Source organism: Lepidothrix coronata, unplaced genomic scaffold (genome assembly GCF_001604755.1).
Source record: "Lepidothrix coronata isolate B3197 unplaced genomic scaffold, Lepidothrix_coronata-1.0 Scaffold110, whole genome shotgun sequence".
Classification (NCBI taxonomy): Eukaryota; Metazoa; Chordata; class Aves; order Passeriformes; family Pipridae; genus Lepidothrix; species Lepidothrix coronata.
In genome coordinates this window covers 59,665-76,306 of record NW_016690290.1, presented here as the reverse complement: position 1 = coordinate 76,306, position 16,642 = coordinate 59,665, and the positions used below count along the sequence as shown (strand labels likewise).

At 38.7% G+C, this 16,642-nt stretch overlaps 1 protein-coding gene and 1 long non-coding RNA gene across 4 annotated transcripts in view; one reads left to right on the top strand and one right to left on the bottom strand.

Annotated features, from left to right (window-relative positions):
* Nucleotides 1-221: 221 nt before the first annotated feature.
* Nucleotides 222-5,996, bottom strand: LOC108501869. The gene is made up of 3 exons (XR_001876300.1): nt 5,577-5,996; nt 2,632-2,781; nt 222-2,504 (listed from the first exon to the last, which is right to left on the bottom strand). It is a non-coding gene; the product is annotated as an uncharacterized LOC108501869 (long non-coding RNA).
* Nucleotides 5,997-7,142: 1,146 nt separating this feature from the next.
* LOC108502025 (dipeptidase 2-like) overlaps nt 7,143-16,642 on the top strand; it is a 14,211-nt gene continuing 4,711 nt past the window's right edge. Inside the window, exons 1-9 of one of the 3 annotated variants that reach the window (XM_017824486.1) lie at nt 7,143-7,348; nt 10,906-11,050; nt 11,846-11,972; nt 12,448-12,577; nt 12,911-13,052; nt 13,899-13,968; nt 14,474-14,650; nt 15,170-15,257; nt 15,830-15,905. In XM_017824486.1, coding sequence (XP_017679975.1) covers nt 10,923-11,050; nt 11,846-11,972; nt 12,448-12,577; nt 12,911-13,052; nt 13,899-13,968; nt 14,474-14,650; nt 15,170-15,257; nt 15,830-15,905 — 938 coding nt within the window. In that variant the 5' untranslated portion in view covers nt 7,143-7,348; nt 10,906-10,922. Of the gene's footprint in view, nt 7,349-10,790; nt 11,051-11,845; nt 11,973-12,447; nt 12,578-12,910; nt 13,053-13,898; nt 13,969-14,473; nt 14,651-15,169; nt 15,258-15,829; nt 15,906-16,642 lie in introns of all 3 variants that reach the window. The other 2 variants (XM_017824485.1, XM_017824484.1) reach the window with 2 other exon arrangements.

Sequence of the window (16,642 nt, the reverse complement as noted above, 5' to 3'; positions counted from 1 at the left end):
AATGAGCTAGTCAAAAACAAGCAATGAAATATCTGAAATCTCCGCAATTCAACTTATGTATCTCAGTCTGGCCCTAAGTCCTCACATGACTTTTTCATGTCGTCCTTATTGGACAGGTAGCTGGTTATAAATACCCTACAAATGAATTTTACCTTACCTAAAATTTATAATAAAACTAAACCAGCTCCATTTAAACAGCCAAAAGCATTGTATCCACACTGTTTGCTGACTTTTTTCTGCAATTTAATTTTTGATAAGGCAGGTAGAGTTGTTTAACAAAGTCTGTTTTTCATTTATGACCAACAAATTATGATTTTGGCTCTAATAGAAATTATGTTGGGATAAAGCTACAGAAAGAGAGGACTCTTGGGCATGCAGTATTGGCTGATACATATAAAACTAAGACAAGAAGATGCCAAAACCATAATAAACCTCAAAACAGGATGCTTGCTGAGACCTGATTAGTATTCTGTAGAGAATAAGGAACGTGTTATGACTTGTATCATCAGATTCAAGACAGCGTATGTCTTCCTGTGTGCTCCTGTGGTTTTGTGCACAGCTCTTCTGTGAACTGAGAGTGATCAAAGTGGTGTGAATGATGTCTCAAATTTTGGCCTTAACACAGAAGAATAAGATTTCTCAATTTGGGTCCTAACGTGATATATTTGTAAACACATGTATGACTTTATGCAGAGGGTAATCAAATCCCAGTGCAGAGTCTGAGGAGACATACTTGTATTGTGAAAGCCAGAGGCACAAGATCACCCTGGAGAGGCGATGCTCTCCTATTAAATACCAGACTTGGTGTTTACATGAGGGAAGGTAAGAAGATACTACAACTTCAGTGGAGCGTATGAGCTTGGTTTATCCTGACTGGAAAAACAGATCATTCTATGACAACATGAAAACACTTAGTTAGCTTCTCATGGTGATAAAATAGTTTGAGGCCAGTTCAAAAACCTATTTTTCCTGTGTGTTTATCAACTTGACTTTACCAAGTTGGTTGGATAAGATCCATTCATCTCCTAATACTTTTCTTCTGTAACAAGATATACTGTCAACTGGCCAGCTCTGGAGCATAGCAAAATTCTGCAGTAGTCCTGAGTAAGTCCTGGTCTCTTGCTGTGCAAATAGCCCTTTTACTCAGTCACTCCAGACTGTATCACAAAATACTGCTTATTACAAAAGGAGAGATGTAAGTGTACGTGCTGTGCTTTAATATCATCTTAGCAAAAAGTTTCCATGGTGATTTGCTCTCATGGCTGCAAGGGAGCTCTCTTTCCAATAGAATCACAGCAATTTTTTACCTACTGCCTCATTCAAATTACTGCCAAATTCCTCAATTAAAGAAACCTGTTCTTAAGTATCACAATATGTTGTGTAGATTGTAAAGTACCTCAGTAATAATGGATCCTAAGTTGGAACATTTTCTGATCCAACAAAGACATCCCAAGAAAAAGATGCTTAGAAGTTTCTTAACATTTCCGTAAAAAATAATAATATTATATCTAGGATCTCTTATTTGCCCACAGCTCTGGATGTTTAAGAGCACATGATTGTGCTTCATGTTAGATTCTGAGGCAGTTAACTTAATTGCAGCAAATTTTAGATTTTTTAGATTTGAGTTAATAATTACTTTGAAAGCCTCTGACAGACTGAATGAGTGATTTTCCTTAGTTTCCAGTTTGTTCAGAGTGGTCTGGACAAGAGGCATAACTGGTCAATTTATTTCCATTTAGGTTCATAATACTTCTTGGGGTAGGAAAATAAACCCTACTTGTATGTGTGCCTGGTACCCTTGGTTGCAGATACACAGCAAAGAGAAGTCATTGCATGAGTCTTTAGGAATTGCTAATGAAGTGACAAGCTGATTATTTAGAAAGTTGGTATAAGAATGAATGTGTTTCAGTGTAAATACAGTAGAAATCTACCATATAATGGACGTCTTTTGTATTTGTAGCTATGTCGTGGTATAGAGATGTATAACTGTCAATATCAGACCTTCTGTGCCCTACTCACGTTTAGCTTGCTGCTCTTCTCCTTTGTCCTGTAACTTGGGTTTAGGCATATGACTTGTTAGATGCATTACTGTTGTAGAATCCACTACATACCACTGTTGATGTTTATGCAGAATTACCTTTGGGATTTTGTTATGTCTTAAGAGCACAATTTAAAATAATTATAATTTGGCAGAAAAAGTAGCAAACAATAAGAGCTCTAAAGCAAAGAAATGTAGAAAAAAGTTTAAAGTCAGTGGCAGACAGAACACTTGAAACTTTTCTCATACACTTGTATTACGTTAATTCCTTTTTTTAATCCAGAAGATACCATCCTCTGCTACCATAGTCTGGCTGTTGTTATGTGAAGCATTCTCTGGAGCTTCAGTGACCACTATAACCTGGTCGCACCTTCTTGCTGCTGATAGCACAGTATGAGCGACTGCGGTGGATTGAATGTTTCGATCCTTCCTAAGCTTTGTGATGTTCCAGTTCCTCATAATAATTCTGAGAGTAAAAAAAAGTGAAAAAAAAATTACATTGGCCAAGGCACAGAACTGTAATTTCCAATGCTGCATTCATAAACATTGGTCACGTTACATCACTGAAAGATTTAGGTTAGGTCTAGACTTACACTTTCACCAGCAGAGCTGTCAGCTGTGAGCACAGGGTAAAACATCTCCAGAAACAGTGTAGCTGCTATATTTCAGGCATGAGCTCCAGTGAAGGAGGCAGAGGAATGAATAAGGACTCAGGCTTTGCTCAAGGATTACCTGGATGTCATCTGCAGATCAAGCAATGATGATGACTTTTAGGCATCACCTCAAAACACAAAGGCAAGCCTTTGAAACACAAATAAAAAATATCAACCCATTATTAGATAGCAAAAATGAAGCTGACTAAGTAGACTTGCTCTAATTTAGGTTTTCTCACTGATACCAAAAGTATTGGCTCTTCTCAGAAACCCATGCTAAACAGGAAACATGGCATCCAGTGGAGCTTGATGTCCTGCATGGCTGTGGGTGCCTAATGTCACGAGGGCAGCTACTACTTTAAATAGATATGAAATTATAAATAGATTTGCTCTTCCTGAAAAATTAGAGTGGGAAGTGGCAGAAACAGAGCTCTGACAATTTTGATTTTAAACAGGAAAGAGTGCTTACATAGAAATCAGTCCTGAGTGGGGAAAGTACCTTTTTTTTTGGTAACGTTTCCAGAAGCCTTTTTAGGTTAAAATTCTCCAGCTGAGTTGGAAACAACTTCTGCTGTCCCCAAGTCTTCTGTGACCTCTTCTATTGTTTTGCTAAAAAGATTTTGATTTTTATTTTCTTGGGGGAGGGAACAACCTCCAAATAAAAAAGCCGACCCATCTGAAGCAAGCTAGTTTTGCACCCTGGTTCTCAGAAAGAGTCTCTAATCCTGCCAATTAGCAATCTGTCATCAGATTACAGATTAAATATGATTTTAATTGGGAAGTTCCTGCCACATTGTGGCAAGAACTTTCACCTTCCTTGAATCAAGAGTTAAACTGGGTACCTGATACCTTTGTAGAACAAACATATAGCTAAACTAAACAAACAGCCACTTTGTTTGGCTTGCCTCACTATTTGGGCATTATCAATTGTAAATATTACTATTATTTTAAAATAAGCATAATTTAGATTACTAGATAAGCTTATTGCAGCTTTTTTTTTTCCCCTGCAGCTGCTTTCTCCATCTTTCTTTCCAAGAAAGTATAGAAATTAGTTCTGACAGAGTATTGAGCCAGGAGAACCCACAACAACTTTGGTATTTTTATAAAAAGTTGTTGACAAGAGATATTAGTGGGTGGCAGAATAGTACTCATTTGTGTTCATCCTGAAAGGTATCTGCATTCCTTATGGGCTATTTGCTTTCAGCTTTAGGAAACGTTCAGCTTAACTTCCTTCTTAGGACCTTTGATTGTATCTTCATGTGCTTCATATGTAGCCTTTTTTCTGTGAAGAGAAAACCTTATCTTTGTACTTCCTGTTTCTTTTGCATTTGGTAATAGGTGCCAGCTGGTGTGGTTCTGTACTTATATATCCTGAGACTATATGGCATCATCTGAACAGTCTTCAGGATGCTAGTCAAATTAAGTCGTGAAACTGTGGCAGCTTCAGGCACCCACAAAGCAGAGAAACACAGGAAAAAGAGGTTTTTTAGTGAGTTGGTTCTTTAACCTCTTGATTTCCCAAGCATAGATTAATATTTATCACAAGATCTTCTCTGAGAAATATGTTGCAAACATACTGATTTAAACAGATTAAAACTACCAAAGAACTTCCCATCACCACCCCCTCCAAGGGTGAACTCAATTCATTTTAGGACCTGAAACTAATACTAAAATAAGTAGAAGAAACAGCTGGAATTCAATTTGCAACAATTAAGACTGCCTGTATTGCTATTTTTATGAAAACAGAAGTCCTGGTACCTGGGATTCCTCTTCCTAACCTGTTATAACAGTTTCTAATTGAAACACTGATAGCTGTACCCAAGAAATGCCAAACTGAGAGCCTTGCAATTGGAGATTGCAATCTTTACAAAGAAGTAAAACCCCAAGTTTGAATACTTCATAAGCAGAACTTTTAAGACTATGTTAATGTGGCTTGTCCCTAAGCAATTACACTGCATGTGATTCTAAAGCTGATTCACACACAAAACTATATCCATACCAAATGCTAGAGTGCTATTATATAGTGTAGATGAAGTCAGGAGTTGGTAGAATATAAGGATTTTTTTTGAAAACCAAACTGAAGTTTAAAATGACTTCCACAGTAGGCATCTACATTTGCGAAGTCCTACTTTCCCAGCTGTAGTAAGCTATAAGTTAATCCGTGCTGGTAGTAAAAACACCAGTGGTTTGGAAGTGTAAGTATTGAAATTAGTGAAGCTGCTCTGGGGCTGGAACAAGCCTTTCTAGCGTGAAAAATAGTTCCAAAACATAATGTTATCCCTCTGTGTCCTGACAGCAGCTGGTATCTGCGTAAGTGCTGCAGTTATTTTATAGCTTCTCAGCTTGCTCCAAAACTGTGTGAGGTGAATATAACATGATATAAACATAGGGATAGGTATTATCAGGGAGAGACAGCTGTGTAACAACATTCTGGACAATAAAGATAGATCTTGGGATACTTATTAAGAGACCAGTCCTGCCAGATGGACTCTGCAGGAAGGATGTACATCACAAATACCACATTATATTAATTACTATACACAAACAGCTGCTAACGTTCATCCAGGGCTATTAGAAGAAAATTATAGAAGAACTCTTACTGTGAGCCAAAGGGAGAATTTGGCTTTTAGCAGCTTTAAAAATCAGTGAAGTTCTGAATCTGCAAAGAGGTGAGCTGTTAAAAGCCCAAGAAGGAGCTGAGTGGCTCAGCAAAAACTGTTCCTAAACGAGGAGTTGGTGAGCTTAGTTTTTCTGCAGGCATGCAGAAACATAGTGTTTTAGATAGAAATCAGATCAGAGATTAAACTTGACTTTGCAAGGAGAGAAAATACAGAAAATGGGAAAAATAAATTGCAAGCAATGATGGTTATGTGATATTTACTTACTTTGGAAGATAAGGATGAGAATCTGAAAAGTTTAAAATGAACAATAAAACATGAGCTAGGCTACAAATGGATAATTAATCTGAACCTATTAATTGCTGCTTTAAATGAAATATGGAAGATAGTTTCCTGCCATAGGCATAAAAATGCCTCTGGCCTGGATCAAGCTTCAGATTAGATAGAGAAAATATTTGTCTTTTCTCCTGACACTTCATTTGTATTGCTCAGGGGTTCTTCAGTCCACTGGAGTGAATGATAAATGTTTATAACTGAAGTTCACCAAATTAGCAAAGTTCAGCAGAATTCCCAGTGATGTGGGGGTTTCTGTTTAAGTTTTCCAATTTGTGGGAACTTTCATTCATTCATTCATGGCCAGTCTTCGCGAACAAAGATTTGGGCAAGGTCTCTACCCATGTTTGTTACAAGCGCTCTGGTGATACAGGGCTTTGCAAATGCGGGTAAGGCCTTCGAGCCTGCGCAATGGATTTTATAGGTGAGACCCAGCGTGCGCTGAACTGAGCCCACCCTTTAATCCTGAGGTTCATCTGCCGGGGCCGAGTGAGCTCGGACGGTTGCAGCGAGGTTCTCAGGATGTAGGTTTGTTTAGAGTGACCCTCTCTGAGATGGATTGCCTTACAGCTGAGCTCCAGCTGCCCGGGTTTAGAGCTGTCCTTCTCTTCTGTGTGTTCGGGGCTCCCCTCTCATCTCCCACGATGGCACTGTCCGCACAGGCGAAGCCTCCGAGCCCGAGGCCGGGCCAGGCCCACGCCCTGTGGGAACTAGAGGCTTGATGATGAATATAGTTCCAGTTAAGACATGACTTGCGCAACAGATCTGTGGGAGTTTTGCTCATGAGACTTGATAATTTCTCTGCAATCAAATCATAAACAAAAGCATAATGCCCTTTTGGTTTTCTGTACAAAATATGAAGTGAAATAATAATAATGATCAGCAAACCTTACTTCTTCTGAAAATTTAGCATCATGGTTTTGCACAGATTTCTTTGTTTCCAAACTTTCAGCTCCCACAGAGGAAGTGGAAATCCCCAGTAGGTTCAGAGACATAAATGTCTTTTAAAAGGTCACCTGTACCTTGTAAACATTTTGACCTTTACAAATATCATACAATGGCACTGTAAGTCCTGATTAAAATACAGCAGGTATAGGTAACAAGAGGTAGATATTTATTGGCTTAGGTATAGTCAATGTGAATGAGCAAGCACTAAAACAGGGGCCTGGAAAGTTTGTATAATCTTTTTACTTGAAGACATCAAAGCTTCCACTGGATGAAGGCCTGAGCAACCTGATCTAATTTTGAAGTTACCTTACCTGGGATCAGGTGGCTGAACTAGATGACATCCCACCAGAAATCATTTCCAACCTTAATTACTCTGTGTTAAGAGGGACCTATTTTTGAACAATATAAACAGAGTAATTTTAAATACCTCATCTGTTAGTGAACAGATGTACTAGGGACTGCACAGTCAGGCTGCCACGAGAGGGAGGAAATGCCTGGTTTCAAACACGGCACAGCACTAGGCTTGTGGGTTCCCACGTGGGTGGAGCTGAAAGCTCGTTCACAGACCTTGCATCTCTGAGAGGGGCAATTTCCAAATGCCTGTTGTGTGTGAAGCCTGTGATGTGACGTGAGATAAAGAAATAGAGGACGTTTCTTCCTTGCTGCTCTGATGCCAGGCAGACTCGGTGCCAAGCTTTAACTGTTGGATCCAACACAGTGGAATGTGGATTTCGACTCAGCTGCATTATCCTAAGAAGGTAAACTGCTCCAAGGAGCCTTTAGATAAACAAACAAACAAAAAGCTATAAATGTAATGCTAACTTCCGCTTTTTAACTCTGCTCAGTCAACATGGAAAAAAGCTGTGCGGGTTTTGTATTTTAAATGTTGTTTAAACAGGAGTGCTAATATACCGTCTTCTTATTTTTGTGTAGTGTTTGCATTTTTGTAATATAGAGAGAATAGAGATTTGGTAATGTATAGATAAGTTTAATTTCTTTTAGTAGCCAAACCACTTGAAGAACATGTAGGTACAGCTCCTGCTTGAAATTCTTCCTGAAAATTTCTATGGACTTCATACAGATTGAAAAACAGTAAATATTTGAACCAAAATCTACAATGTGTAGCATATTTTATAGCGTCAGAGCAGTCTTATTATGTGACAAAATTTTCTACTTTCTCATTAAGAATTTTGAACGGACAAATTATGTGGATTTCTGGAATAGCAGTTATCCTATACAAGGCTAGTAGCAGATAATAAGATGTAAAATCTTAGTTTTTCCCTTTGGAGTTGTTTTGTTGGGATTTGGCTGAGTTCTGGAGACTCAGGTTGCAGATCTGACCTGCATTTTGGTTTGAGAAACTTGAAACCAAAACATGCCTACAAAAACTAATTTACATTTGTGGTGCTAACTTGTTAGAATTCTGTTGCTTGGGCAGTTTTTTTACCTTTTCTTTTTAACATTTTGCATGCTGAGCTGCCACAAACAAATTTAACATTTTCTAGATGAGAGATACATGGCTTTTTTTTTCACTGTAGTAACAAAGTCTGCATTTGTGGTAAAAGGGTAAGTCTGTATTTGTGCTTTGACATCTGAGGGAAATCTCTATGGTTGCCACAAAGCAAAAAAGAAACAACTTCTCACTGGTCTCTAATCTTTACAGTGTTGTAGAAATCGTGTTCCATTAAAGTTTTTGGGTCTCACAATGCATGCATATTTCTGATGTATATGTACGGAAGAAAAACTTCTAAGCCTGTACTCCTGTAAAGTAAATATACACAGGTATTTTCCCCCCAAAATGCCAAAGCAGTGGAAAGGATTCAAAAAAGGTTTATTCCCGAGGCAAGGACACTAAAAACTTACAGAAACCTCACAGTGCCCCAAGACAGCACTGGGCCTCAGGGGAAAGGCAAGTTCCAGGGCTCTTTCAGCACTTTTCATCTTCTCTCTTTCCTCCCCCGCCCTCTGGCTCGAGGAGGCCCTGAACACGTCTGCGAAGGAACCTTATCTCTTCGGCATTCCAGAGAGAGAGAGAGATCTCACTCACAGCTCTCCCTGCAACTTTCTCTGAAATGCAGAAGGGAAAAGGAAAAAAGGCTTCCTAAGTGAAATGAGTTCGACCTTCATGTTACAAACTCTTCTGAAAGCACACCTATTCCTACAACTCCTATCTGAAGGATTTTGAGGATGGTTGTGTTTCTAGGAATCACTGTTTCTCAAAGTCTTTCCTTTGTATGGCATGACTGGAAGAAAACAAAGTGTTCTTTTAATTTGGAAAATGTGGGCAACACATTTTGTCTGTGTACAGAAATACTGTACTTACCTCTAGGGCATTCCTCTTCCCCAGGAAGTTTGGGGCAAGCTATCCTGCTTGTTCTTTTCTCTTCCCTGGAGATCCTGAAATGCCTTCCAAACATTACTGTATTTATTTCCTTTTATCGCTGTTTGAAGCAATAACTTTAACAGCACCGTGTTTTCTCATTGCTTGGTGACACTTCATTACATCTTTGCATAGGCAGTGAAGGAATAGCCAGTTGGAAACTATGAATTGTAATACAGCACTAAGGTGGTTTCCAAGCAGGAGAACAGATAAACCTGACATGCCAGGAATGATGATTTAGAGCTGGTGATGGCAGAAAGAATTTCAAGCAAAAACTGAGAAATATTTGAGAGACTATCCTGATGACAAGGTGAATTTCAAAGTGTATATATATTTTATCTATCTATCTATCTATCTATCTATCTATCTATCTATATATATATATATATTTCAGTATATTTTCTCAAAAATATACTTCATAGTATGATGCATGTGTTCTGCTCCTAAAAGTATGTTTAATATTTATGTTTTACTAATTATATTTAATTATTACTTCAGGAATAGGAAGAATCCATGCTTTTGCCCGTGGTCAGCAAGGAAGTTTTACCTAGGGTTCTGGTCACTTATTGTTCTCTGTGCTCTTGCAACTAAGCTGCTGCCATGTTCTGAAGTAGGTAATTCAGAGCTACACTAGGATTATCAACAAGATCTCAGCATAACTGGACTGTGGAGGGGATGAACCTTCTTCATTCGTCAGGATATGTTACTATCTTGAGCAGTGAGCTCTATTTTATTGCACTTTGTATATTTGATTTGGCACAATAATTCAACAAATTTGAATATTAATGTAATGGCTGTTAAGTACTTTAATACAAAATAAGATGGAAAATAAGGACTTCAAATGAGATGAAAGGCATGCCATTCCTAACTGAGATTTGCTCCACTTAAATAGCAGCTGTTTACTGAACCTTCTGCACTGAGGTCTGGCCTGCCTGCTGGAAAGGAGAGGAGGGGCCAGGCAGCTTGCCCATAGTTCCGAAGATGGTAAATGACAGAAGAATGCAGAAAAAGATTCTTTTTCTTTTTTTTACTGCAAAATTTTCATTTAAAATCTATCTATTTTGCAAGAGCAAACTCCCATCATTGCATCCTCATATGGCAGATATGGCCATCCTGCTTCATTATAGCTCTGTCCTCCCTGAGGGTACTTGCCTTGAATTAGGATGTCACTCCCATGAATGAAGGCAAGTGCTTCTCAGCTTTATAGCATATGCTGCCAATTATTCTGAATGGGGTGGGGGTGAACTCATCTTTTATCTGCAAAGGTGTTTTCACCTCCTAGCAGATCTCACACTTACTTTACATAGAACAGGAGTTATTTCTAATCTGTTTGGAAAAAATGCTTTTTTACTGACACCTGAAAGACTGTTGTCCAAGTGTTTGAGTACTGTATTTAAAAAAGTGCAGGAGGTGCTCTGATTACTCTTGAAGTTGTTGTCATAGCCATTTCCTCATGGAAATAAAGTAACCCTTTCAAGTTTGGCACATATTGTCCTTGATAAGGTTTGGGAAAGTGTTAGATTTCAATAGCTTTCCTCTGAAAATACTCTGATGTGCTGTTTGTTTTAAGAAGACAGCTTACTTAGAAGCAGTTCATTTCTGGCTTTTTGGGAGGTCCGAGTCTGGGGTGTGTCAGGCTCACTCTGCCAGCTGTGACTGAGGAGTTGGTTCTCTTCAGCATTAAGCTGAAGGTAGCAGCAGAGTTTAAGGAATGGTTATATGATCTTAAAATCTTTGGGAGAAGGTGGCGATTTCACAGTTTCCAATGTATCTTCCCTTCTGTTTACTATTATTTCTTTTCTTTTTCTTTCCTACTGTAGAATTCACACCAGCCTTACCAGAAGGAGAGGCATTTCGGCTCTCCAGCCTCCACAGACTGGAAATTTTGCTGTTTCATTGTCATCAGCGAATACCTGTGGTATTTCTTTGCTTTAGCAAACTGGAAAACGGAAATGAAGAGAAATGCAACAAAGTTGTTGTGGCTGTTGATGTTCTTTTTTGATATTGTGCCATTAAGTTATGAGAAATCAATGAGAGAAAGAGCTATTGAGCTGATGCAAGATGCACGTTTAATCGATGGGTATATAAAACATGTTCAACTAAACCCTCTTTGTGAATCCTGATAAGTGAGGAGGAAATGCTGAAGTGTGTCTGGATCAGTAGAGACATAGGTTGTTACTAGCATATAGCACTTAGCTCCTGTTGCAATGATGTATTGGGAAGGAATTTTGGGTCAGAGGGTACTTACTATAGGACTGGGTTATTCTAAATACCTTTGTGATTTTCTGGTCAGGTGTCATGCTTTAACCCCAGCTGGCAACTAAGCCCCACAGAGCCACTTGCTCACTTGCCCCTCTGAGGGAGAGGATCAGAAAAGTGAGAAAACTCGTGGGTTCAGATAAAGACAGTTTCATACAGAAAGCAAAAGCCACACACAAGCAAAGCAAAACAAGGAATTAACTCACTACTTCCCATGACTAAGGTGTTCAGCCATCCCTGGGAAGCAAGGCTCCATCAAGCATAATGATTTCTTCGGACGACAAACACTACTACTCTGAATGTCCCCTGCCTTCCTTCTTCTTCTCCCCAACTTTATATGCTGAGCATGACCCATATGGTCTGGCATATCCTTTTGGCCAGCTGGGGTCAGCTTTCTCAGCTGTGTCCCCTCCCAGTGTAAGGTACACCCCCAACCTGCTCACTGGTGGGGTGGGGTGAGAAGTAGAAAAGGCAGAAAAGAAGGGAGACTTTTAAGCATCTATTGCTGCAAGGATTATTAGCAATTAATGGTCTAAGGGAAGTGGAAGAAATTACATTTGGCTTAGAAAGGGAACATCTTATTTCTATCACAAGCCCAATTTGTTTTTGATTCTAGCCACAATGACTTTGTACTGCAACTGAGAATACTTTACCAAAATAGAATCAGTAGAGTCAACTTAAGAGAACTCAACAAGACCCACACAAACCTTGTGAAACTTCAGGCTGGTTATGTGGGAGCTCAGGTATGTATTGCCATGGTTGTGAGTCTGAGATCATATTTTTGTATTTGCCTCCTTCCCAATCACACAAGTACTCCTGGCCTTGATTTTGGCTCTTTATGTTGAAGAAGAAAAATACAATAAAACCAAAAAGCCCCCAACACTGTTTCATAACATTTGTGTTTCAAAAGTTTGTGTTTTATAATTCAGGTACCGTTAGTCAAAACAGCAGCATTTGTTTTGTGATATATAAATTAAAGGAAGCTCACATCTGCTTTCCTGCATGTACTGTGGAGTAGCTGAGTGTGTCAGGAGGCTTTAGTCATGTCTGGAGTAGATGCTATTGTCTTGCATCATAAGTCTTCTTTTGGGGAAAAACTATAGTGGCAAATCCCTTGTAAACTGCAGGAAGTTATTTTGGTCTGTGCCCATGAACTATTAGCAAATGGAAGTTTCCAAGTCAAAACACAAGTTATCTAGTTGTCAACGTCTCTTTCAGTTTTGGTCAGTGTATGTTCTTTGCAGCGCTCAGAATAAGGATGCTGTGCGTCTGACTTTAGAGCAAATTGATGTTGTCAAGAGGATGTGTAACAGCTACGAAGAGCTGGAACTTGTGACAACTTCCCAAGGTGATGCTCGCTCTTGTAAAAGAATTTGTGAAAATGTGATTGCAGGAGGTAGTACAAAAGACAGAGACCTGCAAGCAGGCAAGTTATCCTGCTTTTAAGAGTAACTTTACCTCAACTTTTCCACTGGGCTGCAGCGATGGACTCTGTGCACCATCCAGGTCCACTGCAGTAATGTGAATATTTGCCAGATAAACATGAACTACTGTAAATTCCTATTCTGTGAAAATGTCAGTATCGTTGCTTGCAATTTCCAAAACCAATTGTTGCTCAGTAGTGCCGTCTTCTTATCTGTCATGATATTACTTTGGAATTATCTCCCTTTTTTGTTTCCAGGTATCTCTGAAAGTAGAAGGATTGCGTGTTTGATTGGAATAGAAGGTGGCCACTCCATTGACAGCAGTTTGGCAACGCTGAGGATGTATTATGACTTGGGTGTTCGTTATATGACTTTAACACATTCCTGCAATACGCCTTGGTAATTAATGTGCTTTTTTTTGTGTGTCTCTCTAATGTAAAGGAGTGGCAGTTCCATGATGGGAGAAATATGGATTCAGACACAGAGTTAACCTGTGAAAGACTCTGAACCAAGTCAAGGATGATAGGTTTGGGGGATAAATCATTTGCCATGTGTCAAGTGGGAGACTACATCTGTTATGTAGGGCTTGTAATGATGACAGTTGGACACTTTTAAACTTGTTAACAACATAAAGATGGTAAATTTGCTATTCCTTTGCTATATTAGGAAAGTTACATAGGGCAAAAAAGACAAAAAGAAAAGTACTAAAAATGCATATGATGTAGATAAAAGAGTGTAAATGCTATGTAAGAACTCAGCTGTCAGCAGCCTTCAACACTGCCCTCTCTGGCCACCTCAAAAGTGCAGGTCCCATATGGTGCTACAGAGATAGGTATTTAGTTCCTGTATCAGAATATTAGCACCTACTCTTTGCTGGATTGACAAAATACTTTCTTGCACTTACTGAGAGACAGGGGAATTGCATACAGAGGGCAGACAGGTAACTAACATTGCAGTGTCTCTTTGTTCTCTCATGGAAGATTGTTTAATCAGAAAATTTCTGACAATTACCTCTCTGCTTGTCCTGCATTGCTTCACAAACATCAACATTCATGAACTTGAAAACAGTTATGAACAAAAAAGCACTGCCCAAACAAGATACTTACTACGTAGCTCATTATCCCCACATTTGGCTATATGATATGGTAAACATTTTTATTGTGTGTAGGGTAAGAGGTTTCAGTTGCTGACTCTGTAGTCTCCATAATAATATGATGTTTCTCCTCCCTCACTCCCCTTTTTAAGGTCTGAATCATCATCTAAAGGAATACACAACTTTTATCCTAATGTTATTGGTCTGACTCCATTTGGCCAAGTAAGAATCTCTTTCAAATGCTAATCTGGGCAATCTGTCATGCAACTAACAACTTCTGGCCTTGTCTTTTCAAAAGCAACTTGTCATTAAAAATTAATTACTGGAAGTTCTTGATAGTTAGGAGATGACCGGAGCTCAGTCAAACCAAATTCCCTGTGATGTTCTTTAGGTTAAAAGAAGCACTAGATTTATTTAGAAAAATTGTTTTAATTCAGATCAGATGTATGAATTCATATGTGGAATCAGTGAGATGTGAATAACAGTTCAAATTACTTATTTTAGATTGGCTAAGTTTTCTAAGTTTTGAGCATGTGATGGTGTGTTAGCTAATCGTGAGTGAATAAATTACTATTAAAGTAATAGGTACAGAGAAACCAATACTGGCATAGCATGCTTACAACTAGCTGACAGCTGCAGAATTAGTCTATCTCTTTACAGATATCAGCTAAACAGTTTCCTTTAAGGAAAGTTAATACTGACACTGTTTTCTGTATATCTGTTTTAGGAAGTGGTAAAGGAGATGAATCGCCTGGGAATGCTGATAGATTTATCTCATACTTCGTATTCCACAGCAAAAGCTGCACTGAGTATCTCAAAAGCACCAGTAATTTTCAGCCATTCATCAGCATTTTCTATTTGTAATCACTCAAGAAATGTTCCTGATGATATCCTCCAGCAACTGGTGAGCAATATCGTTCTTGGTTTTGTTTTGTCATTTTTTGAGGGAAGCTAGCTGTTGGTCTTGCTTCTTGGGGGTTTTGGGTTTGGGGTTAATGGCAATGTTTGGCTAGCTGAGGCAAACCTGTGCATTCAAGTCATGGTGTTTACTTTTAACCTTCTCATCTCTGAATTTGATTTAGAAGCAGATTCCTGAGCAGCAGGTTACATATTTGCTTCTGAGAGATTTTTTTTGGGTTGTCTTTAGTATTTGACTACAAAAATGAAGTGTTTGCAAATACTTTGAAATTCTGGTTGTTTGATGTAGGCACTGCACTTCTGCTGATTCAGTCTATGTGAGAGTATAATGAACCCAGGGGAAGGGGGCAGGGAGGCAAAGCCTCGTGTTGCCATCTGAGCTTTGACTTACAGAGTGTTGCTGTGCTCACTGACAGATGGACACAGAAGGTTCTATATAAGAAGCTCATGAGGTTTGCAGGGCACTTGAATGTTCACTCATCACGTGTCTCTTCCTATCTTTCAGAAAAAGAACAAGGGAATTATCATGGTGACTTTCAATGCAGATGTACTGGCCTGTGGCAGAAAAGTTGTTAATATTTCTACCCTTGCAGGTTTGATGTCAATGTAGTTTTGTCGGTTCAATGAATTCATACAAATTCTATGAATTTCCTGGTGTATGCATAATTTTTGAAGTTATAAAAAAATGCTTGTTTATTCCTTCCACACCTTAGCCAAACTCTAGGTATTTTTGGTGCTAATATTCATTAAACAATAACAAGAGGTACAAGGTGAGTGTAGCTGGAGGACATGACGCTTACAAACGGAGCCGAGAACCATGAATCCCAAAGTAATTGTTACTTTCTGGAAAACAACTTAAGCCTATGTAATTAAGAGAGAAAACATAAGTATGTAATGGATAATGAAAATTCTGTTGGTGTAATTGGGCTACTTGTTGGGAACAAATATGCTGTGATGATCATGTCTCTTTCCTCATCTGCATTTCATCAGTGTAGCTGTTATTTTGAAGATTGCTGTCTGATGGGATATCTTTTGACTTTTTTTAAAAAGGGTTTGATTGAGAATCCACAATCAAAGTGAACAGCCTTGTTCCAATATGTGTGAACTGTAATATTTGTCTTTTACTGGATGCTAAGATGTTGTTTTCTTGGGTATTTTCTTTCAGATCATTTTGACCATGTAAAGAAAATTGCAGGTTCGGAATCGATAGGAATTGGTGGTGACTATGATGGAGTGGCACGGTTAGTAAAATTATACCTACATTGACACCTCCTCCTTAAATTATGAAGGTTTTTGTTCATTTAAGGGAAAAAAAAGAAGGCAGACTAAAAGAATGGTATCAAGTTCTCTTGTGATGAGTGCTAAACCAAATTTTATGAAAGAGGAGCACAATGATTCCTTTATAGAACTGTATGAAGCAGTGCTACAAATGTGGAAATGGATCCTAGTGCCCTGTGAACTCTGCAATCCTGTGTTCTAGACAGTGTTTTGTGCATAAAAATCAGTGATAGAGGTTGTTTTTCTCCAAAAGCCAAAGATAAATGACAGAAAAGTTGCCTCAGCCTTTAGATGGTAAATGGTCAGCCTTTAGATGGTAAATGGTCAGCCTTTAGATGGTAAATGGTCAGCCTAGAGAGATGCTGCAAAACTCTTTCCTCCACTATCCTTGGGGAAAGCCCAAAGTGTTTTGGTGCTGAGAAACCACTCCTGCTTTTGGGGCTTGGGAAGTGTTTCAGGCAAGCGGAGAATGGTGAACAGCATACATAACCTCTCCTCACTCTTGGGCTAGTGTTGTTACAGTATGGGAAATAAATACAGATTAGGTGGCATTTGCTGGTGTAACCCTAAATTTTTTTTTTTTTTTTTTTTTGCTTTTTATCTTTCGGTTTACTCATCATCTTTTTTTTTTTTTTCCTTCTTCTGGGGTCAGATATGCTTGGGAATGAAAGTCAGAGTCAGGCTCACATCTGAAAAGTAT